The 26448-nt window shown below is 40.8% G+C and overlaps 2 protein-coding genes across 2 annotated transcripts; one reads left to right on the top strand and one right to left on the bottom strand.

Moving 5' to 3' along the window:
• Positions 1-94: 94 nt before the first annotated feature.
• Positions 95-11600, bottom strand: ponzr1 (plac8 onzin related protein 1). The gene is made up of 4 exons (XM_049569068.1): positions 11348-11600; positions 8516-8626; positions 7438-7583; positions 95-562 (listed from the first exon to the last, which is right to left on the bottom strand). The coding sequence occupies exons 2-4, from the start codon at positions 8622-8624 to the stop codon at positions 425-427; spliced, it is 393 nt and encodes a 130-aa protein (XP_049425025.1). The 5' UTR covers positions 8625-8626; positions 11348-11600; the 3' UTR covers positions 95-424.
• Positions 11601-15946: 4346 nt separating this feature from the next.
• Positions 15947-25253, top strand: zgc:194312 (uncharacterized protein LOC794943 homolog). Its single transcript, XM_049569260.1, has 2 exons — positions 15947-16977; positions 23162-25253. Exons 1-2 carry the CDS (start codon positions 16019-16021, stop codon positions 23301-23303), a joined length of 1101 nt encoding a protein of 366 aa, XP_049425217.1. The 5' UTR covers positions 15947-16018; the 3' UTR covers positions 23304-25253.
• The last annotated feature ends 1195 nt before the right edge of the window (positions 25254-26448 follow it).

Genomic DNA, 26448 nt, shown 5'->3' with positions numbered 1-26448 from the left:
CCTTTATAGAGGTGTGTACACAGATCATTTTCCTTTTTTACACAGGTTTAACTCCACTCATGTGACGTGAATAAAATCAGATTTGGAGCGGAGCTTGTTAAGTCAAATATTTTATTGGATGTGGATCAAAGGTCGGGCAGGAGCCTGACCTGACAGACAGTATCATAACATCCAATGTGCTGACATGCTAACAATCAACTGGAAACATTTGGCTTTAACAGCGAAGCTGAAGCTATTTCTGAAGAACGGCTACATCTAATCATTACAAACAGCACATCACTACAAAACAATGTAAAAATGCTCAGTGCTAACTGCTAAAAGTTGGGGTGCATGTCATACGACAAAGCTGCACGCATTAAAACATTAAGACAGCTGGTGAGAAACACGTCATACGACCTCAGCTCACAACCAACACATAAGCGTCCTATCCACTTATGACCTGCGTGGTGACCATTGAGGTGGTGCCCGGCTGTGTGCCCCTTATCTTCAGCTCACGGCTCATCTGGCACCACACGCACGGGTAACACCAAAATAACTTGCAGCAGTCGTCACAGCAGGAGCCCTGCAGGAGAAAGAGAGGGACAACGAGAGGGAGAAGGGTGAATCCAACAGTGGTAATTGGTGTTTTTTAGCCGAAAAATCTTTTGAGGTCTGACATACTTTATGGAAAGGATCCCTACAGTGATAGACCTTGTTGGAAAAGATGTAGATCCTTAGATCCCCAAAATCACCATCGCCAAACCCACCAGACTCCATTTGAATAAACAGTAATTTTACCATCATAAAACACACATCATTCAAAGTCTTTAGAAACAAATACCACCAACTCTGATTTGGTTGAAATAAACCTTTAATTCACTCAGTTAGATGTGAAAATATGCTGCCTCTATACACGCTAAAATTACTGTTTATTTAAATGGAGTCTGGTGGGTTTTTGTGGGCAGTTGGGAACCTGTCAGTGTCACAAGGAGCACTTTTTGTGGACATTAACTAACGGTGCATATTACCCTGAGTAGTCACACTACAGGCCGCATTTTCCTGACCAAACCCGACTCAAGTCAGACACAACTATACCCAGCAGACTGCAAGCCCAACGCAGTCTGCCACCTGACATATTTATTGTTATGGACAGTGTGTAAATGACCATCAAAAGGCTGCTGCGCGCGCAGTTTAACACGCAGCACGCACAGCAGCGCAGTCTGTGTTGCATTCAGGCGTTGTCACGTAAATGTCCACTTGAATGGGCCACAGCACAACACAGTGGTGGGCCAAATCCGAGCAAAATTTCTGATTTGCTATCCGAACCCGGCCTGACTCATCGGGTGCCGTCAGGCTCGGGTCGGGTATCCATACTCTGAAGCCCACTGAAAACAGTTTAATCTAGCAGGCTATTTACGGACACTAAATATGTGAATGAGCCTGGCTGTCGTTGAGTTAATTCAAAGCAGAATTATTATTATTAATTTTTTTTTTTTTTAATTGGAGATGGTGGATATGGAGCTACATTTGTCTCTATTATTCAATCAAACAGAGTAGGTTTTGCAATCAAAAAAAAGGATTTGAGAGCAAAAGTATCAATATTGCAATCAAAAAATGTTTTACTGCAAGTAAAAATGATTGATTAAAAATTGCAAATCCTCAAGTTTTGTTTGAAAATCCTGAAGTTTTGTTTGCAATCCTGAAGTTTTGTTTGCAAGTCATTTTTTTCCATTTGCAAGTCAAAAAGTTTTGCGAGTAAAAAGTTGAACCTGGTGGGCGGGGCCTAAATTGAAAGCTGTAAGACATGTCTCTATTGGCCAGTCTCAATCGGAATGACAGCTTGCAAAGCTTTTTTTTTTCTTCTTCTCTCGGTTGGCGGATTGCAAACAATTTAAAGGTATATACCGCCACCTACTGTACAAGAGTGTGCAACATCATGTCATTTAGCCTGTTTCTTAAGTTAGTGTGACATATAGGGTATTTATGTGTATCTGCCCACTCAATTGTGACATTATTTTATGCATGTGATATCGATTTTGTATCTTTACAGATACCATACAAATGCTCCCCATTCAATTCAAAGCATAACTGCTTTGACTAAAGGCACGAGAGCAAATCTGGGTTTATTAACAGTTGGCAGTTACACCCAGAGTAAAGCTACTGAAGACCAGCAAAATCACCGTTTGTTTTCATTTATTCTTTCAGGTGGATAAATGTCACCTAAGCACCTTCAGATTATCAGTAGTGTACCCTTCATAGATCATTTGTTTATATAGTTTGTATTGTGCTTTGTGATATTGTTTGAGGGAACTGTAACGTAAGGTAACTGCATACGAGTTGATGCAACCGTCACTAATGCTAGCGTAGTTCCACAGGGATTTAAGCTGTTATTACTTTAATCTTGACAATGTAACCTGTGACAACACATTAGCTAAGGTTATAAGGACTGTAACTGTTGGTAGCTGTCGTTGATTTTGTTTAAATATGTTGAATTATAATTTTATGGGTTATTGTTTGTTGGACGATTGAGCTAAGCTAACTGACACTAACATCACCTGTAACTTGTTGCCATAACAATGGTAAACATTCAAATACGGGCTGAGTGCAGAATCAAGCTTCATTGTAAATATAGTTAACATACATTGTATTTAACACAGGATGTGGGATTTTAGTAGTTAGTAAACTTTTAGAAAAGAGCTAAATCGCATAGAATAATACACGGTTTCAGAAGTACACGGGTCCGTGCGGACTAGGCCTAATAATTAGGGCTGTAGTCTCCTGGGTGACTAGTCGATTATTTGGTCACTATGCTCTCATCCGACTAAATTCTCACTAGTCGAATAATCGCCATGTTACTTCCATAAGGAGAAAAGTGCTACATCAATAGCTTTCCAGGATTAATCCATTATTTCCTGCGGTGGGGGGACAGGCTAAGTTACCTGTGAAAATGGGGGTGTTCTCAAAACACCCCCCGTTGTTGACAGAAAGTTGGACTCACCCACCCTCACGCTCAGCGACATGGTGACGCAGACCTCCTGTCTGTTTCTATAAGCTGACACCATTTCCCTCAGTGGAAACTGAGCTTTTATTTACTTTAATTTCACAGATAAGAAACAATAAATTGTGAAGACAATAAAGCCTCCACTAAAATAGCATTTTAAGTCGTGTGTGTGATTTATCCTTCAGGGATTTATGCTTCGGGATTTATCCTGGCTTCCTATGAGCAGAGAAAATCTCTGCTTGTCGCTAGGCCAATTTATACAATGTAAAATGCCATAGGCTGGCGCTTATAAGGTTAGCATGTTGTATTTGTTTGGAAAATGCGTTTAGTATAAGACAGTTGTTTTGTCGGTGAATGCTGTGAGTGGTAATGGAGCCAAATTATGTACTGTTACCTTTGTTAAATGTTGCTGTTGTCCCTGGTTTTATATGAGAAGAGGAAAAGTCCGCTAGCTGCTAGGCTAATTTATACAATGTAAAATGCCAAAGGCTTGTGCTAATAACGTTAGCATGTTGTATTTGTGGGGAAAATGTGTCCAGATAAAGACAAGTGTTTGTCTGTGAATGCTGCGAGTTATAGTGAAGCTGATTTGCGTACTCGTGTTTGAAACTGTCTCTATTAAGCCATGTTTAATGTGTGTTTAATGTGTTTTGAATGAACTATATAAATAAAGTTTGATTTGAACTAAACTTTACAGCACTTAACACAGTCCTCCACCGCCGACTAGTGTTTTGGAGGTGTAACTGCAGAGTGACAGACACACCGCAGAAGTAAAAATAACGTGCAGATTTTTTTTTTCCCCACGACTAATCGATTAGTTGAAAATTGTGCGCGACTTTAGTCGACCAAGATTTTCTTTGGTTGACTACAGGCCTACTAATAATAGCAAGAATGTTTTATTTGAACTGGTGAATGTAAATTGCTTATGTTTAGCCAAGGCAGAACTATTCAACGGCATAGCGGTCAGTACCGTCGATGCCCCAAAGCAAAACTTTTTAACTTGCGAGCAAAGACTGATTCATGAGCAAAATGATCACACGTTTTTACTTACAAACTTCATTTTTGATTGCAGTTCAAGAAACATGCTCTCAAAACAGTTTTATATGATTGCAACAAAAAGACAAAATACCTCCATAGAGCTTCTTAAGGTCCAACTGGTAAATGTACGTTCAATATTAGGTCTCCTTTTAGCTGTGCTTTGAGCTCCACCACTGACAAAAACATCTGTCTCTTTAGCCGCTAAATGTTCCACCATGTTTACCAACTCGTGTCTAATTTTGTCTGTCTGTGGTTTGGTGCTGGGCAGGTAGCGTGCCGAGGTTGATGAGCAGTGGTGAGTGAACGAGAACAAGAAAGCAGCATTATTTGCATTTCAAACCTAACTCCACATGAAAACTGTGAAAACGAAAGCACAATTTTTACACACTTCCTCCTTAAAATAGAATAAATTAACATAATTAATTTCAATAATTAGAAATGTACTGAATCGTATATCAAATGGAGGCCAACTGTGAGCAAACTGGGTCACAGTATGTGTCATGACATTAATACCCCTGTTTGCAGTGACTTTGCATTCAATACACAACTTCCGCTTTGAATGATCACACACAGGCCGCTGCTGACCAAGCTCTCATTATGGGTAAGATCTCAGAGAGCTTCAGGGCAAAGCTATAAACTGTTGAGGAAAATTAAATTTGTTTGTCTAATAAACCATGACAATCTTGTTCCAATACAATGACCTGCAAAACATAGTTCCTCATTAACAAAAGAGAGGACCTCCCAAAACCAGTGATGTGTAGGGTTAGGAACCAAAACACAGTGACAATGCATTTCTGCCGACACATGAGAATTAATTAGCATGTCATATTTCTTAAAGGGAGTCTGACATTATGTTTGCTGCCAGGAGCAGAATGGAAAATAATCTCAAAAGCAATCTCGCGGTAGTCTCGCCAACAATGACTCTGCAAGATCCCCAGTCTTTGCAACATCTTAGTCTGCGACTGTAAACTCACGGTCTCATTTAAAAGTATTTTAAAATCTTATAGTGTATGATAGGCATCAGTTTTTGTTACCTATCACGCACTACACAGTGTGCACATTTCTACATTAATGAGCCAACACTGTAACTCAGGGTCTCGCAGATTTGTTCCCAGCGCTAAGCTTAAAATGAGGGACTGAATTTGACCCTAAACGTTGGTATAGTTTATTCTTGCTTAAAGTGCTTCATTAACACGTCTGTACTTGTTTCTCTACAATGGCATGTTCAAAACGAAACCAATTGGTGTGAGATTGCGAAAACTATTGTGTAACTGTAAACAAGTATTCTCACTGCAGCATTTCAAAACTAAAAAAATGAGGAAGTATGGTGTTGTATTTCACAGCGGCAACTCCACTGTACTCTGTACTAACTTGCCTAGGATAAACCACAACTACTGCTTTTGTTACAGGACGTCCTTCACAGGAAGCTTCTTACTTGTAATTACTCAAGTTATGTTACGATGTGAATCAACTACAGCCGTTAATCTACCATACGGTGCCATGTTTCTTTGAGTAAAAGCCTTTAGTCTCACCATGTACTCATACAAAGAGTCTAGACAGAAATCAAAACTGTCAATGTGTGTCCACTAGTTTTGGACACACATTGACAGTTAAAAACTGTTCTGTTATTTTTGCCACTGACAGGCTCAGATTGTTACTATAAGTGTCGAAAAAAACTCTAATTTCTTTGTCAGACTTAAATACAAAAGTTTTATTTGAAGAGTCCAGTGTTTAGGATTGAGTGGCCTCTAGCGATGGCTGATACAAAAATGCGTGAACGCAAATGTCCCCGTAGAGCCAATGTTTGATTTGTCCATTCTGGGAAACTGTAGAACAACATGGCAGACTTCGTGGACGAGGACCTGCTCCGTATGTTGATATAAACAGCTCACTCTAAGGTAGCTACTACAACGATTCTTATTTTAAAGGTGATCATACACTAATAAAAACATATTTATGAATATTATATACCATGTCTGCCAAGTGATGCCCCTAAATCCTACACACTGGACCTTTAACACCTTAGCTTAAAAACAATGTATTGTGTTGCCCACGTACAGTTTCACGTGGTGTGTGTTTGGGATACAGGTCATAGGAAATTGCAGATTAAATAATCAACTGAACCCATTAAGAAGAGCAATGTATTCACACAGTTTTTAAATATTTGATAGTACAATTGCCATTTAGCCATTTTTAAGCATTTTTCTGTTGTTATAGCGCCACCCAGTTGCCAATTAGAGTTAAATTTCTCCAGTCACCTTGAGGCGTCCTGTTCTACATATCTACCAAGTTCAGTAAAAATCCATGTGGCGGTTAGGCCTAGATAAGAAATGAGCTCTCTAGTGCCCCCATTTTGTTTGATGGGGTCAATAATGGAGGGGTCCCCTCAGATTATGTGTGGTCATGTGCCTACAAAGGTGCGTGGTGATGGGTGAAACCCTTGAGATGTTATACACCTTTATGTGATGAGCCACGCCCTCCGCAATATTCATTGCCTTATAGAAGCTCAGTTTTAGTAAGTTTTCCAACTTTTGCCAAGAGGGAACTTTAGATATTGGTCCCTAGATTATGTTCACCCAGTTTCATGCAGATCGCTCAAACTTCCTAGGAAGAGATCCATTTGAAGTGTTTTTCAAAAAATCCAAAATGGCGGAAAATCTATAAACCGGAAGTTATGGGTTCTTGAGGCAGATTTGTTCCTCATGAGGAGAGGCATCTCTGTACAAAGTTTCATGTCTCTGCGACATACGGCGCATGAGATATGCCCATTCAAAGTTTGCAATTTCAATCAGTTGCTATAGCGCCCCCCTTTGGCCAAATGATGTAATATTGCGTCATTGGCATCCTCCCATGACCCTCTACCACTGTGCCAAATTTCACATGGATTGACCAAGTCAGTGAGGAGAAAAACGTGGAACAGGCACACACAGACAGTTTTCATCATTATATAGTAAGATATGATAATGTCACATAGATAATCCTCTTAGATAATTTCTGTTTCTTTGCGTTCCTGCTTGAGCCTCATTTATGGTTGGGTGCTCGACACTTGATGCTCTAAAGTAATGACATGTTTTCAACAGAAAAGTATAGTTTAATACTTCTCCTTATGCGCCTGGAGAATTTTGTTATGTCACGCACACTATCATATTTTGTTGCACAATGTAACTGGGTAGTGCTACTTTTGCCGCTGCGGAAATATTAACTTTCGGTTTACACCTAGTGCTGCATTCAGCGTCTCTGTCCACAGAAGCGTCTGGTCAAACTACCTGGACTAGGCTTGTGACAGCCGACATGTACTGAACAAAAATAGTTCATAAGCCAGCACTTACTGGATCATTCACCTGAAAGTCATAATTTATCAGAAAAAAATTTAACCCTGCAACCACCCTCCCCATGTACACCCCCCCCCCAAGCCTTACGGGGATGCCGTGGCGCTCTCTAATGCCGGCGCGGAGGATGCAGGACACCACACAGCAGAAGTCCAGCAGTGGCATGCAGCAGCACCAGCCATAGTCACTTGCAGCCTGACACTGCATGCAGGGGAAGCACCAAAGACCACAGCAACCTGGAGGGCACGAGAGATGAGTGTTTTTGTACTGACATTCTTCCCCATGACAGTTCCTTTAAACACACTTACAGTAAAAGGCTGGTGTCCTGCAAACTGTTATCTGAGGCTCTGAGGGAGCTTTATCATGTCTCAAAATAATCTTGAGGTCTCAGCAAGGGCGTAGGTTTGGTTTCAAAAGTGTGGGAGGCTATATGGCATTTATTCCCTTAATTTATACACATTAAATCAATCCATCAGATCTTCTCTAATCTGGACTACGGTGGCTGGGAAGTCAGAGGATGATGGAGACTTTGATATTGTAGTTAGAAATCTGGAGTCTGAACTATACCAGGATTAAAGTCGGGATATCTCTGCCTCTGCTGCTTCCTGTTTTTAAAGTTGCCTCTTGTGAGTCCAGCAGTACTAAACTGCCGGAGAACGTCTTTGTTTCTTAGTCTTAGGCAAAACCTCAAGTATGGTATATTTTTTCAAAGATGTAAATCAGTATTTTGTACCAGTATTTTGTTAAAACCAACATAGGTACGGTTTTCAACTTTGTATTTTTTATTTATTTGCAGGATCAAGGATGAACTTTGAGCCTCTGCTGTTTCGCCAACATAACCGAGAAGTCCTTGAAGTGCTGAGAAAAATGGAAATTTGGACAACTGGACAAACCCTGTGTGAAATGATCAGATGCTCATTTCCTTTGCAGATAGTTTATCCAACAGAGAGACACTCACAGAAAGTTGTTTTGACTGGACCACCGAGCGTAGTTACATAGCTGTCATCATGTTTACATTTCACAAAGATAGCAATATTACAGCTGCTACTGTTTCTACATCAATAGGGGTGACATTTATGTGCATACAGTACGCTGGGGAAAAATGTCTGCTGAGATGAGTGACACAAACTGGTGAGCAACACTAATGAGGTGTGTTGGATGAACTTACAGGTGCCCATATCGCTGCAGCAGTCACAGAGGCCGGTGCTCCATGTCCCAGGGCCTTGGGAAGTCGTCACCACTCTCACCACCTGGGTTGGCTGCTGTTGGACGGCCATGTCTGAAGGATACAAGACAGATATTGATAAACTTCTCGGGACGTTTTCTGGTTCACGTAAACAATAACTAAGTCAAGTTTACACACAACTAGGAATACCCCATGTGTTTATGACTACATCTTGTTGAGTAATCATATTGAAGAAAGAACTTTAAACAGAGTACTTGTACATGTGCTAGTATTAAAGTTATCCTTTGGATGGACTGGCAACTTGTACAGTGTGTTTCCCTGCATTTCAAGCAGTGTATGCTCGAACAGTAATCTCCAGTAAACCCCAATTAACACCTTTCGAATGAACAGGAAAGCCGACAGGAAATTTACAATACTCCTGCCTTAAGGTGCTGATGGGACCTGATATGTTATCAAGTATTGATGGTATTTATCTTGGTGGATTGGTCAATAACATACTGTCTGGTGTGGTTATCTTATCCATGTGCAATTTCTCAATGGATTTATTTCTCAATATTTGCAGATAACTTGATATAAACGTGCGCAAGCCTAAATTAGTTTGTCTACAGGTATCCAACAGCTAAACATAATGTTGTTTTAAGACCTTAAATCTCAGAGTGACTTTTGGAAAAAACAGTTTTTCTTAGTCAAGCACTGCAGGTAAGTATGAAGGCAAGTGGCATTATTGTTGTCCAGAGCAAAGGTATGTTTTATGTAGGAATACGGTCATTTAGAGTGACTCAGGTTAATCTACATTTTACCGACACGTAAGTGCAAGCGTAAAGTAAAAGACAATATGAGGACAGAAGTGCTTGACTCATTTTGACAAGGAGAAATTAAAACGTGTAAATTAAATTAGATCAAAAATTTCTGTCAATTAAGATTTCACAAATTTGAATTTAAGACAGTTTAATGACTAATATACAACAGAGTTTAAGGCTTTTTAGGGATCTGCAGACACCCAGCTAGACTGATAATTTTATCCATATTTCCTGGGGGTGGGAATCACCAGAAGCCCAACAATATGATATCACGATACTTAAGTCACGATATAACATTATGGCGATTTTAAATGTTTTGTGATATGCTTAGTCTTGCAGTTTTTCCACAGCAAATGATTTCAAGCTTTGTCAACATCTGTTTTTATCTAACGAGGTAACGTTAAAGTTTTCACTATGTTCATCTCATTTCCGTCATTTTTATTGCAGGAAAACATCTCTCATGGGCAGAACAACCAATTTATTGTATTGTTCTTGTAGACTACCCAAAGTCTAATTTGTATTTTTAATAATAATAATGTTTTTCACCCCAACCCCTAATATTTGTGTCCTTGTACTTTTGGCTGTCTAGCGTATTTAAGCCTATACATTAAAATGTCTTACAGTAATGTTACCACAATGTACGATTAGACTAAACAAAATGGTCGCCTATACATATGCGCCTGGAATACAATTAAATAAGACTGAACTTAAAACACAATATAAATGTGACTTTTTAGTACACAAATCATATTATACTTATATTTATTTGTTACATATTAAATTACAGCTTCAATTAATAATTAAGTGTGCTTTGACAGTCCACACACAATTTGTTTAGCCAAATCTAAAACCGGGCAAGGCCAAGTGCAGTAGCTTGATTAGCTAGCTAACTAACAGTCATCGCCGAATTAGCTAGCTAGCGTTAGCTAACTAACTGTCATCGCCGAATTAGCTAGCTAGCGTTAGCTAACTAACAGTCATCACCGAATTAGCAAGCTAACGTTAGCTAACTAACAGTCATCGCCGAATTAGCAAACTAACGTTAGCTAACTAACAGTCATCGCCGAATTAGCAAGCTAACGTTAGCTAACTAACCATTATCTCCGGCTAGTTCGCGCGATATTTTTAATATGTATTTGATAATATATAATTCTTATAACTCCGAATCCTAACGTCTCTTTAAGCATCGCGAAGTTTATCTTACTTTATTCCATTGAATAGAAATCACAAAACCGTCGTACGAAGAGCATCAGATAGATTTAGACTAGCTAGCTAACGTTAGCTAACATAGGAACCAAACTCGGCTGTGCTTCCCAATTAGCTGATGGCTAATTAAACTTTAGATTAATGCTTTTACATTCTTTTGGACGCTGTTTATGTCATGTGCATACTATTTAGCACTTTCCCAACACAGACTGCACCCAGTCATCAATTTTTATATTAGCTAGAAAATAAAAAGGCTTTGGTACATTTAAACTAGCTAATTAATGTTAGGATCAATTAACTTCAACGTTAGCTTAAATGTTTCACTCCCTCAAGTTGTAGGTCAATAGAAATTGTGAAAATGTATCATGATTTAAACTGACATGACAAAACTTTTGATAATAAAGCCAAGTGTACGTTAACTGTAATTCTATCGGACATCATATGGGAACAAGTGTAATGTGTAATTGCACTGTAATTGTGGCTATAGATGTAAAATAAATATCACTTTTTGCTTTGTTGTAATCTGTAATGTCTCCTTTTTTCCATTTTCCTCAAGTAAATGGTCAAATGTGGTGATATATTGGTAACTGGAGGTTATAATGAGAGTTAGAAGTTCTTTCTACTTTAATCTACAAGTGTTTTATCACTGCAATTAAGTACATTTATTAGCCAAAACAAAAATATGCCGCCGGCTAAAATAAGCAACACCTAAGTTATTATTGTATTAATAATAAACTCATTGCAGGCTTAACATCAGCCACAGACTGCTAAACGTCCTGTTAAGGCAAATGTAAAAACGTCTCCTTACCTTGTCTCTTCCGTAAGCTGTGAAAGACTCAGAGGAATGTTTGATCCAGTCAGCATGAACACAGCAAGTGTGTGATGAAATGTGGTCTGCTGCTTTACTAGTGGTTTCCTTTCTGGGTAAAGCCTGCCCCCATTCAGGCCCTCACACCATCACACCCCACACAGAAAACTGATAAAATATCTTGGGAGTGCCAGATGAACTTTGCACCAAACCCATTACAAGTCATTTGTGCACAAGGATGCAAACTCACAATCTGCATGAGCAACAACATGCAAGATGTGTACTACAACTCAACAACAGTGATTTCAGAGCCAGGGCAGTGCCCTGGGGCAATATGCACACAAGGCACAACTGGCACAACAGGATAATGGGTGACTTATGTAACGTTTTGGCAAGGTGCCATGTTTTCTACTCACTCCCAGGAGATTTAAAAAGCAGCGGATAGCAGTTAGCAGCTAACTCTAAGAAGACAACAGTGGCCAAAAATGTGAGGTCCAGGAGCTTCTTACCCTCCGAGCAGAGGATGCGATAAGTCATCCTATAACAGGGACAGGAGATGATTGTCACTGGCATATTATGCCATTGTTATTCTTTCTAAAGTGGTATATGTCACAGTAGAGGCCGACGGTGTTGTGTTGCCAGATCACAGCTTCTGCGATGCGGTCCCACTGTCTAAAATCACACATAGGAGCAGCATGAGGCCACCGTTGTTTGGTTTTGTGTAAAAAAGCAAAGGCGGTGTAAAGAAGGGACTTCGTAGTGGCCCTATAGCGCGATCTCTTTGTAAAACGGGCCCATGTTGTTTGTAGAAATATCCGCCACTGGGCCAGAGTTATCATTTAATAATCAAGCTTTATATGATCTAGTTCAAAGTAGGTTAATTTACAGCAGACTGTGCAACAAAAGCCAGAAAATTTAAAGTAAAACAATTTAGTACAACATACGATTAAATTGTGGTTAGTAGTTGCAATTCACTACAAACTACTCCCAGTGTAAAATGATACTGGGACATTACCTGAAGGTCATTAAATAGCACACAGTAAAATGTATTATTCCTGAATGGCTGCCATACACTATGAGTAGAATCATTATGGTCACACTGGATCAAATAATGACATATTGGAGAGGCCCTAGGCGTAGATTTTATGGGAGACGCAATTTATAACGTGTGCACCAAAAACAGATCATGATTACATTTTCTTTTATTCTTAGATCAAATAGCCATGACAAATGGAGCTCAGTACATGGAATTATCATTAAATAATCCACTGGTGATTTACTATGATCAGTCAGTGGAACTGTACAAAATTATTACAGGAAGAAACACACCAGTTACACATTTAACTCTGCCTCTGCACCATAAAAGTCCCTCTCATGGCTGTATGGTTCCTAAAGTAAATGTGTGTTGTTCATCCGTGAACAGGCATTTTGCATACCTGTACAAATAAAATGATAAATGACTTAAATAAATATGAAGCTGAGGGCTCACAAGGGCAGCGTAACGACACCACCTGCAGGTCTGTGGATTGTGGAGCAGCAATACAAACAGGCCTGAGACTATGGTGCTGCCTTAGCGACCCTGTGAGGCTGTGGTGATACTTACACAAGGGACTGACTGCTACTCTTAAGTAGGACAAAAATATAGTTAAGCCATGATAAACTGTGGGTACGTTACCAATCAGGCGCAGGCAGGATGGTCCCTGAGTCACAGCCTGACTTCTGTTAAATTCACTGCACACCTGTAGAAAACCCCACACAGGTGGTTTTAATTATTTTTGCCTCATTGGGAGAGTGTAGGCATTTTTTCCCAATCAAAACTTTATTAACAGCAGATTATTGTGGTTTGTTGCGCACGTTAGATACTGCACATCATAAGGCACTGAGATTTGTTACAAATTGTAAAGCCCTCACTCATCACTGTCGCTTTATTCCAGGGCAAGTTGGCCATCTTTGACCCTTTAGTAGGCTTCGACCTTTACAAAGCCATGCTGGGTACACTCCCTTCGTACATTTGTACTGTGATTGAACAGAGATCTGAATGTAGCTACAGTCATTGCAAACCAACTGAAGTCATCTGCCAGGGTTGTCCAATGTTTCTCAAGAGATGAGCTGCCTTGAAACCCTTTTTATTTTCTAAATACTCATAAAATACTCAAAGAATATTTGAAGTTCAGCATAAAACAAGTATTTGTTCCGAAGAAAGTGAAGAAATAAGACCTTTTGAAAATTATTTTGAAAGTTATCAATTCCCTTGTTGTTAGACTCTACATTCAAAAATAACACTATGCTTTTTGTATCTGGGACCAAGAGTCTCCGTGATCAAAGGGGACATTTAAGTCAAAAAGTTACTTGAATGAGTTCAGACATTAAATAGGCGAGAAAAGGACTCAACCTCCTTTGCGCTGAAGGAACATAAAGGGAAACATCAGGTGTAAATTTGTACAGGAATTCATGGCATGTGTACAATTTTTACATAAGTTTCTTTAACTTTAATGTGGACAAAATATCTATTACATTCAGTCCAAACATTCCTGTTAATATTAGACTGATGTCTCCCTCTACTGTTAGCTTTGATGAAGCTGATGGAGCAGGATGAACACACCTTCATAGTTCTCAGTGGTAGATGGAGTCCTGACACCTCTTGATTCCCAATGATTCCTCTTGAGGTACATGCAACCCAGAGCACCTCTGATTGGCCTGCTGTTCCTGCTCTGGGCAGAAGGTGGCAGCATATGTCCAACAGTTAGTTTAAGTGGCACACTGCACTGTTTCAGATAGAAGGAGTCCCAGCCATGAAATAAAAAATTAAGGCAGGAGACAAATCAACTTTGGTACACTCTTAGAAACAAGGGTTCCAAATGGTTCTTCCTGAAGAGCTGAAGAAAGGGATCTTCAAGGGTTCTTTGTAAAACTAAAGATTCAAGAGAGCTAATCAATAATTGTTGAAAGCATGGGGTGTTAAAAGATTCTTACCTTGACATATTCAAATGCTTACCCATGTTTCTAATGGTAATTTTAAATGTAGAGTTTCAGTTCCCAACACTTCTGCACCAATGAAATAATATAGAGTGTAGTGATTTCAATAAGTCTCCATCCCCTATAACGTGACTGCAGACTAGGATTGTTGTGGGTTGGATCACATCAGCCCCGGCCCTTTAGGAACCTAATGAACCCCAAGGCTGCTGGATGTGGTTCCCTTGGCCCCTGGATAACCTGTTTGGGCATTAATCTAATGCCCAAAGTAATGAAGTGAATTACCATTTTCAGGACCTCCTGTGTGTGTCTTAGATAAAATCCTTGGCATATAAAAGGGATCTTGCTTGAACCCCCTGGGTGGGTTCTAGATGAAACATTTGGAATATAAAATGATTTTTGGTAGAACCACCAGCTGGGTTCTAGATGAAACCATTGGAATATAAGGAGGTTTTCGGCAGAACCACCTGGCTGGGTTTTAGACAAAACCTTTGGAATATAAACGGGTTCTCAGTAGAACCCCCTGGCTGAGTTCCAGATGAAAACCTTGGCATGTTGATTGGGTTCTAGATAAAATCCTTGGAAAATAAAAGGGTTTTTCGGTGGAAACTCATGGGTAGGTTCTAGATGAAACCTTTGGAATATACAGCCGTTTTTGGTAGAACCTGCTTGCTGGGTTCTAAATGAAACCTTTGGAATGTCGGTTCAACCTCCTGAGTGGGTTCTAGATTTAACCTTTGGAATTTAAAATGGTTTTTGGTAGAACCCCCTGGGTGGGTTCTAGATGATATCATTGGCATTCAGAAGGTATCTCTGTAGAACCCCACGGATGCGTTCTAGATTAAACCTTTGGAATATAAAAGGGTTTTTGGTAGAACCCCTTGGCTGGGTTCTAGATTAAGTCCTTGGCATACAGAAGGGTTCTCGATCAAAACCCCTGGGCAGGTTGTAGATGAAACTTTTGGAACACAAAATAGTTTTCAATAGAACCCCCTGGGTTGGTTCTAGACAAAATCCTTGGCATATAAAAGGTTTCTCGATAGAACCCCCAATGAAATCCTTGGAATATAAAGGGTTTTTTGGTTGAACCTCCTGGGTGGGTTCTTCTGGGTAGCACCAGAAGAAGGTGGAAGGTGTTCTGGTTGGAAGGGTTCTCCGTATAACATATCATGGAGGGTCCTGGCTGGAACCTTTTACAGATGATGCTAGGTATAACCCTTTATGATGGGTTCAAGGTAGAAGCCTAAAAAAGGGTTAAAACTGAACCTTTACCAGGAACCAAAAAGGGTTCTCCTGTGGGGATAAGCAGCGAAAGAATACTCTATGGTTCTAGTTAGCACCTTTGTTTCCACGTGTGTATGATAACTTTGTAATTCCATTTTCAAAATCAATTGTCTTTTCAGTGTGAAGACAGAATAATGTTTTTAGTTGGCTATGATTTTTTAAAAATTAAGAATAAAAAATTACGCAAGACATAAAGTCTCAAGGATGTGGTGACACACACACACACACACACACACACACACACACACACACACACACACACACACACAGAGAGAGAGAGAGAGGGAGGGAGGGAGATGTGAGCGGTTGATCGTTTTGAGTCAGTCTTCAGCCAGACGGCAGTGAGAGAGGACCATGCGGCGCACAGCATCATCATTATCTTCATCATCATCAACCAAACCCAGCTGAGGAATAATGTCAGTGAACAACAGCACGGGGCCATTAGGCCTACAGGTGACAGAGGAATACACCTGCGTGCGTTTTTACGTGTCCACCGTGTCCTTCTCGGTGCTGCTCTTCTTCAACCTCATCATCAACTGGACCATCGTGCGCGTGGAGCAGCTCCGGAGTCATGCCCGCTTCGTGCTGGTCTTCCACCTGCTGGTGTCCGCCCTGGTTTACCTGGGCATGAGCAGCATCTTCTACTACCAGATCCACCTGGACGCACGGCTGGGCCGCTCCGCCTGCCTGGCCATGATCACCATCCTGATCAGCAGCGCCTCCAACATCCTGCTGACGCTCACGGTCATGGCTTTGGACCGTTACTGCGCCGTGTGCCACCCGATGCGCTACAGCTCCACCTGCACGGCGGGGCGCTGGCCCTGGCTGATGGGTGCCGTCACCTGGCTGGTGGCTTTGGTCATTCCCATCAGCCTGCTCCTCCGCCCGCACTCCCAGGCCGCTGGGGCCGCTTATAACGGAGTGTGTGACCGGGAGCAGCTGAAAAACTTCCAGCTACAGAAGGTGTTGTTCGTCGGTGTGTGCACCATACTCATACTGTACAGCTATGTGAGGATACTGGTGGAGGGGCGGCGGTTAGGGGTGCTGAACCGGCGCAACCGGGCCGGGTGCAGGACGATCGCCCTGCACGGCACCCAGCTGGCGGTGTACATCCTCCCTAACTTTGTGAACTACGTGCTGACGGTGTTGGTCAACAAGATGCTCATAACGCGGGAGACCAAAGAGCTGTCGGCCGTGGTTATCTTCGCTTTCTTCAGCTTGGCGCAGTGCGTTGCGCCCGTTGTTTACGGTTTGCGTAAAGAGGAACTTCTGGAGCAGTTGAGTCACAGGTTCCCCTGCTGTTCCCGGTACTTGAAGAGTGTCCTCGGCTGGACCGTGCGCAACAACTGGACACACACCCAACACATTACACGGTATGTCCCAACTGATGCAACCATTACAGTTTGTTTTTAAAATCATTAATCAGGGTACTGCTTTCTCACAGGGGACCCTTTGTAAACAGGGGCGGATTATGAGGCAATGGGGCCCTGGGCACAGATATGCACAGGGCCCCAAGAGGCTAAGGTCTCTTTGTAACCATTATGTGTCTCTTTGTGGTCATTTTGTGTGTCACTGAGGTTGTTTTGTCTCTTTGAAGTTGTTTTTTGGGTCATTTGTTGTCATTTTGTGTCTCTGTAGTTTTGTGTCTCTTTGTAGTTGTTTTGTGTCTCTTTGTAGTCGTTTTGTGTCTCTATGTTTTCCGCTTTGTGTCTCTTTGTGGTTGTTTTGTGTCTCTTTGTAGTCGTTTTGTGTCTGTGTTTTCTGCTTTGTGTCTCTTTGTGGTTGTTTTGTGTCTGTGTTTTCTGCTTTGTGTCTCTTTGTGGTTGTTTTGTGTCTCTTTGTAGTCGTTTTGTGTCTCTATGTTTTCTGCTTTGTGTCTCTTTGTGGTTGTTTTGTGTCTCTTTGTAGTCGTTTTGTGTCTCTATGTTTTCCGCTTTGTGTCTCTTTGTGGTTGTTTTGTGTCTCTTTGTAGTCGTTTTGTCTCTTTGTAGTTGTTTTGTGTCTCTTTGTAGTCGTTTTGTGTCTCTATGTTTTCCGCTTTGTGTCTCTTTGTAATCATTTTGCGTCTCTCTGTAGTTGTTTTGTGTCTCTTTGTAGTCGTTTTGTGTCTCTATGTTTTCCGCTTTGTGTCTCTTTGTAGTTGTTTTGTGTCTCTTTGTAGTCGTTTTGTGTCTTTTGTGTATTTGTGTCTTTGTAGTTGTTTTGTGTCTCTTTGCAGTCCCAACATTTTTGTCCCCTGGGCCTGTGCCTGCCAGACCTGTTCAGTAATACATCCATGTTTATAAAGAGTATAAGTGGTTACCATGGGCACAGATTTCTGGGGAGACGTAGAACATGTGCATTTGAGCTCAACCCCTCAAAAACACTATTCTGGGGGGGGATCCTTGAGTCCAGTAATACATCCATGTTTATAAAGAGTATAAGTGGTTACCATGGGCACAGATTTCTGGGGAGACGTAGAACATGTGCATTTGAGCTCAACCCCTCAAAAACACTATTCTGGGGGGGGATCCTTGAGTCCCTCCTTTCTAAATGTCCCACCCTCTTCCAGTGAATCCTACTTACGTCCTTGCATGTAACTAATGACTTACTGATGTGAGCATCGTTTGCCGTCACTTTCTAGTCATCCAGTCTGCAGCTGCACAGTCAGCTAAACATGACGACAATACTTTATTAGCTTAAGTGTCATCAGCTGAGAGATTACCGGCTTATAGGTAATTAAAAAAACACTCACATTAAACGTCCACAGGTTGTCACAAAGTGGGACGAATTTAAAAACAGTCTTTTCTAAATATACATGTGGGCCTGTGTGAACATCTGCATATGGAAACAACACCAGTGGGAAAGAGACATCCAGGACATTTCCACTCTCTAAGTAAACACTGTCGCACAAAGTCACATGAAATGACTGGACACAGTGTGTGTGGTTCCACTGGGTGGCCTACATCTCGTTTTCTAGCTGACAGTGAGCCATTAGCAGAGCAGACGAGTGGTTCCCAGCCTTTTTCTGTAAGGGAGCCATTTTCTGTCACTGAGTAAACTGATGACCCCTGAGAAAGTGACATATTTTATATTATATTCAGTGCATGACAATACAAACTATTAATAAACTGTAAAATTAACCCAAATAGTGAACGCAGTGACCGCAGGGTGTTTGTGTAGAATGAGCGATTTGGATGAATTTGGAGCAGACTGTTTCCTGTGAATCATCAGAGATCAGTTTTACTTTTATTTTATATTTTTTATTTATATATCATACAATATATTTGTTTATATTTTATATATTTTTCATTTTATTTTATTTTTTACAATTCTGTGACTGTATAATGCATTTTTAAAAAACTAAACTATCATACATACTTAAGAGGCTTTTTTGTTGTTGATAAATCAACTTTAAAAGAGCAGTTTTATTTTGTTTTCTTTACAGAAATGAGTAAAAGGATGAGATAAAGACCTGCTCTATATTTTTTTAAAGTTTCATAACCCCCCTTTTAAATCAAGAAGGCCGTTTGAACACCTGTAAAGCTTTGGCAACACCTCCCCCAGGTTGGGAACCAGTGGATAAGATAAGGGTACAGATATCACTTTCGTCTTGTGCCCATTATATTCAATTACTGTCTGATCAGCCTACGTGTCTGTTATCTATCCAAACACTTTCATTTACAGAGAAAATGACACTTTGCTGTCCAAAATTAAAGCGCTGAGTGCTCTGCTGATCGTACTTATTATCTTTTATGAACAGATCCCGATAAAGTAAAGGAATAGTTCCACATTTTGGGAAATACATTCATTCAGTTTCTTGATGAGAGTCAGGTAAGATGATTGATACCAATCTCATATCTACAGAAAATGTGAAGCCACCACCAGCCAGTGGTTAGCTGCTTCCCCGTGTTTAGAGTCTAAACTCCGCAAACCAGCAGCTGGCTGACGCTTCATATCGTACAGATATAAGAATGTTACCCAACAAAGCAAATGAACATATTTCCCATAGTATCAACAATAACTTTAGAAGAAGCCAATATGAGACAGCACACAGATGGTGTTGTCCCAGTAAGCTTCAAACATGCAGTAGTACAACCTTTGCTGAAGAAGCCTGGCCTAGATAGCACTGTTTTAGCAAATTTCAGGCCCATCTCCAAGTTGCCTTTTGTTTCTAAAATCCTGGAGAAAATTGTCTACACACAACTAAAAACTTTCCTTGACGATCACAATATTATGGAGGTTTTTCAGTCTGGTTTTAAAACTTTGCATAGCACAGAAACTGCCCTTTTAAAAGTTTTTAATGACATTTTAATGGCAAATGATAGTGGCAACTATGTTGTTCTTGTCCTGCTTGACTTGACCGCTGCCTTTGACACTGTAGACCACAACATTGTGTTAAAACGTCTGCAGCAGCTAGTGGGCATTGGTGGCAGCGCCCGGGACTGGTTTAGGTCCCACTTAGCCGACAGGACTATGTGTGTTGGTCTTGGTGCCTGTGAATCCTCCTCCGCTATATATATATGGGATCCCACAGGGTTCAATTTTAGGACCCCTGCTTTTCTCCCTGTATATGCTTCCCCTAGGGTCTATCCTCAGAAAGCATGGTGTCACTTTTCATTGCTATGCTGATGACAGCCAGATATATGTCCCCCTGAGTAAAAGCGATGCCTTTTCCCTCAAACCCCTGCTGGCATGTTTTGAAGACATCAAAGCCTGGATGGCCCTAAACTTTTTAAATTTTAATGAGAAAAAAACAGAGGTGATGGTGTTTGGCCCCAGCGGCTCTGTGTTTCCTCCCTTGTTGATCTGGGTCCTTTGGCAGTTTATGCGAAGTCTACTGTTACTAACTTGGGTTTTAAGATGGACAGTGATTTTAAATTGGACCGCCAAATTAGTGCAGTTGTAAAGTCGAGTTTCTTTCACCTCAGGCAGCTTGTCAAGGTGAAGCCTTTTGTTGCACATCAGTACTTTGAAACAGTAATCCATGCCTTCATCACATCTCAGCTGGATTACTGCAATGCACTTTATTTTGGAGTTAGCCAGTCCTCCCTTGCTTGCACGTCTCCAGTTAGTTCAGAACGCTGCCGCTCGTCTGCTGACTGGAGTACGAATGAGAGAGCACATTACACCCATCCTGGCCTACCTCCACTGGCTGCCTGTGCACTGTAGAGTTCATTTTAAGATCCTTTTATTTGTTTTTCAATCTTTAAATGGCCTCGCCCCGCCCTACCTCTCTGAGCTTCTTCACCTCTACACCCCTGCCCGGTGCCTCAGGTCAGCTGATCAGCTGCTCCTTGAGGTACCAAGGTCCAAGCGAATGCTTAGAGGAGACCGTGCATTCTCAGTTGCTGCTCCAAAAATGTGGAACAATCTACCTCTGCACATCAGACAGGCCTCCTCACTGTCTGTTTTTAAAACCAACCTTAAAACCCACTTTTACTCACTGGCTTTTAACCCAGCATGAGACCTAGCCCTGTTTTTATTTGTTTGTTGCTGTTTTTATTGTTTTAACTGCTTTTTATTATCTCACTGTACAGCACTTTGTTTCAGCTGTGGTTGTTTTAAAGCGCTTTATAAATAAAGTTGAGTTGAGTAAACCGATTATGCTGTTGAATACTTGAAAGCAGTGATACTCAACTCACGGCCAAATCTGGCCCGTGATAGGATACTGGATCATAGGGCTGCCAATTCATTGAAATATTATTGAAATCATAGTATGGCCAAGTGCAGCATCTAAATTGCAGGGGCTTTAATTTTCTGATAAAGGTAAAACTGTATGACAACATACTGTTAGAAATGAGGCATCATGGTGTGACAGAGATGCTCCAACCTAAAAATCATATTCCAGACATAAGGAAACGCACTTGTCCGGTTCAGACCCCAGCAAAACTCACATCATCATCATTTTTATGTTCTTGTAGTGTAAATTAAATGCAAAAATTACAATGACCACTAAAATCACAACTCATATCGCTGTGTCTGTCAAAATAATCGCAGTATGTGCAGTCCTACTGGGCAACACATTCTCACACCGACCTCGTCAGATATTGATGTTTGGTCACGGACTTTTCACGTCCAGATATGACGTGCAAGGTACCCTGGGTGCGTTGGTTCTTGACGTTCTAGGATGCCATGTCAACTTCAGCCTGTTACATGCATTGTCTTCTTTCAAAATGCGTTTTTTTTGCTTCACCATGTGGTTGGGTTTAGGGAAAAAAAACAGGGCTTGGCTTTACCACCTTGCAGGAAGCGACCACCGCCTTCCTGGGTGAAAGTCAGTTGATGTTGGACCCATGAACTTTCATCCTTGTCCCGCCGCGTTTCCCCCTGAAACTGCCAGGCACCGTTAAATCAAAACGGCAGTTGGCCATGTATTATGCAAATGTAAAAAGACAGCCTTTGCGTTGGTGACACCGGACGTCCTTGTCCAAGCGCCAGATTTCTACGACTTCCAAATGAGACCGGGTTGCACTGGGTAGTCCGCTGACCATTTCATATGTCACAATTAAAATAAATTGACTCACACTGGGATTTTTTTTTGTACTTTGAATGTCAATAAGGTACCAGAGTGCATAAAAAAAAAGCATCAAAATAGAGTTTAATTATCAAAACAATGCCAGTGGAGGATCTGGGAAGGTCTGGGCTAATCCCCAATGGTCCTTAAATCCTAGAAACCTGTGTATATCTCAACAGTGCAAGGCTGCCGAGACTGGATTTGCCTCTTCGTCAAGATGAGTGAGGACAGCAAACATCAAAAGGTCGAAAATAGGCAATTGATTTACTGTATATACTGAGTGTGGCTAGACGAGGCTGACTGCTCGGACCTCTGGGTTCGCTGCTAATGCTTAGCGTTGAGGTCGTATTTCAGACTTTAAGTCCTCCGATGGTACGAAAACTCCTGACTGCAGAAACTGCAGAGAACAGTGCTCCTATCAACAGTTCCATCTGGGTGTTTTTTAAATGTAAATGTTCCATTCACAGGGCCGAGCAGCGTCGTCTCGTCTGCCTCCATCATGTGACAAGGCCACTGTGGCCTTCAGTGACACACTAGGTCAAAGGGCATCCCGGGCATTTTGACTGATTAATTGAAATTAACAAGCTATTTTGACAGCCCTAACTAAAACACATTTCAACATTAAGATTGGTCCACACAGTTAAGGTCTCTGATAGATCTTGTGTCTTCTGTCCCACTAAAACCAACTAACATTTGAGAAAGATGGAACAACTTTATGTAAAACACTGCAAAGAAGTGCTGAATGCAACAGTCAAAAATGTAAAAGTGAAGTCTTTGAAGAAGGGTGATTCATAGGAAAAAGACTTGATAAAGAGAATGTGTGAAACTTGATTTGCATATGGTTCAATATCATTATGACTCCTGCCCCCACTGTGACTAATTAAAACTGACATTTGCTGCACATTTTGAGGATAAATCTGTAGTAAAATACCTCCCTTATGTGTGTTTTGGAAATTTGAGCATGCTTCACATTTACCACAACAACAGAAAGGGGACTCGTGAGTCCACCCCCAAACCTGTAGTGTTATTTAAAGTTCTTTCTACTGTCTTTTTCCCCTCAGGGAGCGGACACTGACGGCACAGACGATCATCTCCCTACAAGTCTCACAAGCCCCAGAGGAGGAGGAGGAAACAAGGCCGATCCCAGTCAGGAGTTCCTCACATGACTCAGACTCATGTCAAGGCGATATGGACAATGCCTGATGGGGAAAAAGCAGGTCAATGTCAGGATCCTGGCCGCCACAGGGACGTTTGAATGTGGCTCAACTCAGGCCTGGAAGGAAATAAAGGAACCGCGTGGACATAAGAATACGTGAAGGTTTCTTTTGACCTCTTGCCAGGAGAGCACATGTGGAGCTGATCAATGGTCAACAGCCGAAGACAATGTGGTTTCAGAAAAAGTGGGCAGTTCTCTTATTCTATATCCCGGCTGGTTCAGGGAAACTCAAGACTTCAGGCCACCTCTAGGACCTCTATGCTGCCAACAGCCCTCCATCCTTTGGATCTAAAATGACTGGGATGGACTTAAACATATCTTCTGGTGAATGTGTTTCCATGTAACTGTGTGGATATTGAAATCAAGGAAAGGGAGGGCACAATTCCCTTTCTTGCTGAGACAGATGAGAATATATACCACTGTGGGACAGGATGGACACCCAGTGTTGTTTCGAGTATCAATATGAGCAATAATAAGATTCATACAGGAACAACTCATCTCATGTTAGATCACATTCTGGGCATGTGAACGCACAATCTCGTTAATTTATTTCAATACAATAAATGTTGTACATTACTGCACCCCATGGATATGTTACATTTGTATGTTTCACATGTAGCACATGGAGAACTAGTTTTCCTCGTGTTGTGACAACACTGAGGTTAACGGGTGGTTAGGTTTTGGCACAAACAAATGTGGTTAAGGTGAAGAAAACATCATGGCATGACCTACAATAGCTTACCCACTTTTGTTGCTACATATGCAGACTGTACACGGCCTGACCTCTCTGGGCTGGTTATTTATCATTAAAGGCTTTTTCACATTTTCACATACATGTGATTAAAGAATAAACAGAAAAGTAAAAACAAACACAGGATGTTTGGCAAGTTATTTGATGGTGATTAAATATATATTCAGAAGTAGGTAAATCATGACACATTTCTTAGATGCAAGGGGACCAAAATTCTACGTCAGAACAATGTCAAATGCCAACGTTGCTTAGCTTTGAGAAGCAGGAAGCAGCTAGCCCATCCAAACATGAACAAAAAATGCTTCTAAAGTTCACAAATTTGCTTTTTATATTGCAGAAATTGTAATTTGTACATTTCATAGTTTTTGTGTGGAGTAAACACCAAATATATGTGTTAATTGGTGAACTCTACAGGTGCTGGTAGGCAGATTTGTTAGCTAGCTTGGTTATGCTAACCATTTTCCAGTTTCCAGTCATTATGCTAGGCTAAGCTAATCATATCATAGTTTTATCTTCAAATCTAATAGAGTTACAATCGTATCCATCTGCTCATCTAGCTAACTCTCGACATTAAAGTGAATACACACATTAAAAAAAATGTTCAGGCTAGCCGTTTTCTAGTTTCCAGTCTTTCTGCAAGGCTAAGCTAACTGAATCATAGGTAGCTTCAAATTTGACTGAGTTATAATGTTCTGCTCATCTAGCTAAGTCTCGATATTAAAGTGAATAAACACATTAACATAGCATTTTCACTTTTATGGCAAGTTAGCTCAAGTTTTACTCAACTTCAGGCTACTTGCTAGCTTTATTAGGCCAGCCGTTTTCCAGTTTCCAGTCTTTATGCTAGGCTAAGCTAACCACATTCCAATGGTTATAATGTTATCCTGTCTGCCCATCTGGCTAACTCTCGACATTTAAGCTAATAAACACATTTCCAAAAAATGTTTACCTTTATGGCAAGTTAGCTTAAGTGTTACTCAATGTTGAGCTAAGAATGAGAATTTGTTAGCTAGCTTTGTTAGGCTAGTTGTTTTCCAGTTACCAGTCTTCATGCTGGGCTAAGCTAACCAGATATTATCTTTAGCTTCAAATTTAATTAGTGAGTTATAATGTTCTACTCATGCAGGTAACTTTCTACACTGAAGTGAATAAACACACACAAAAGATGTTATGGCTAGCCACAACATCTGCTAATGTTTAACTCAAAGTTGAGTAAAACTTTAGCTTTGTATTTATGGCGATGGCATGTAGGCTTCTGTAATCATTAAAATGCTAACTTCTGCATCAGCCTACAGAAAAACATCATCCATGAAACACTTTATAACAATTAAATCAGAAGCTAAGGCGATGATATGGTTAGCTTAGCCTAGCATGAACACTGGTAACTGGAAAACAGCTAGTCTAACAAAGCTAATCTTTCTGTTAAGCTAAGCTAACCATATCATAGCTTTAGCTTCAGATTAACTGTTATAAAGTGTTCCAGGGATGATGTTTTTCTGTAGGCTGACGCAGCAGGGCCTTCATGTCACCACTATAACAAGACTGTAAACTTCGAAGTTCACTTGTGGGGTATTTACCGACATATTTTGTCATACAACACGACGTGAAAGTCAGAGGCATATGTTAACCACAGACTTTATTTCAGGCATCTAACCAAAAACCCACTGACTTTGAGATGGGGAACATGACTTATAACCTGGTTAACAAACATATTTGCAAAACATGTTTAATTTAATGGCAAGTTAGCTCAAGTTTTACACAATTCTGAGCTATAAGTCAATTAAATTAGAACAGGCTTTAAAAAGAATCTAATTTTCTCAAAACAAAGCAGACTTCCATTTTGATTTTCCTTTGAATGCTACGAAACATTTATCTCGATGAAAAAAGGGAAATGATATAGTGGCGAGTATTTAGAGACAAAGTAACACTGTTGGTTTGGTCAACTTGATGCAGGGTTGCTGCTGAGCTCATCAGGTGGTTTTTAGTCAGACGGCGCCACACAAATAATGGGGAAATTCTCAACGTTTTAACCACAAGGCTCGTGAAGCGCTGGCACGGCCCTCTTCTCTCCGTCTCGCACCCACAACAACAGCACTTGTCAAGTCAGTGTGTGTATGTCTGTATATATGGGCAGGAGGGGGTTCCTGTTTTCATTTCAAAGTGGCACTGAAGCAGCAGCGGCAGCTATTTCGGTGGCGAGCATTTACTGGCATTCCTGTGAAGTGTGAATGCTCTGGAAGAGCCCGGGCTGCAGAAGTGAAAGCAGAGTTAGTTGCAGGTTGTTATGTATATACAGCAGAAACAGGAAGTGAGTTTGGCGGGAAGGGGACCAAAAATGCTTCGATGTTTGTTTTTATTTTTATATTTAATGCTGAGCTTCA

Source organism: Epinephelus fuscoguttatus, linkage group LG23 (genome assembly GCF_011397635.1).
Source record: "Epinephelus fuscoguttatus linkage group LG23, E.fuscoguttatus.final_Chr_v1".
NCBI lineage: Eukaryota > Metazoa > Chordata > Actinopteri > Perciformes > Serranidae > Epinephelus > Epinephelus fuscoguttatus.
The sequence above is the reverse complement of the archived record's forward strand: the minus strand, read 5'-3'. Positions and strand labels throughout refer to the sequence as shown.

What these genes read in the sequence shown, in the direction of transcription:
- ponzr1 (XM_049569068.1), bottom strand. Translation starts at nt 8,624, where the DNA reads ATGGCCGTCCAACAGCAGCCAACCCAGGTGGTGAGAGTGGTGACGACT. An exon ending in CTGCAGCGATATGGGCACCT is followed by an intron (nt 7,584 to 8,515) that starts GTAAGTTCATCC and finishes CGTGCCCTCCAG; the next exon opens with GTTGCTGTGGTCTTTGGTGC. An exon ending in GAGAGCGCCACGGCATCCCC is followed by an intron (nt 563 to 7,437) that starts GTAAGGCTTGGG and finishes TTTCTCCTGCAG; the next exon opens with GGCTCCTGCTGTGACGACTG.
- zgc:194312 (XM_049569260.1), top strand. Translation starts at nt 16,019, where the DNA reads ATGTCAGTGAACAACAGCACGGGGCCATTAGGCCTACAGGTGACAGAG. An exon ending in CACACCCAACACATTACACG is followed by an intron (nt 16,978 to 23,161) that starts GTATGTCCCAAC and finishes TTTTCCCCTCAG; the next exon opens with GGAGCGGACACTGACGGCAC.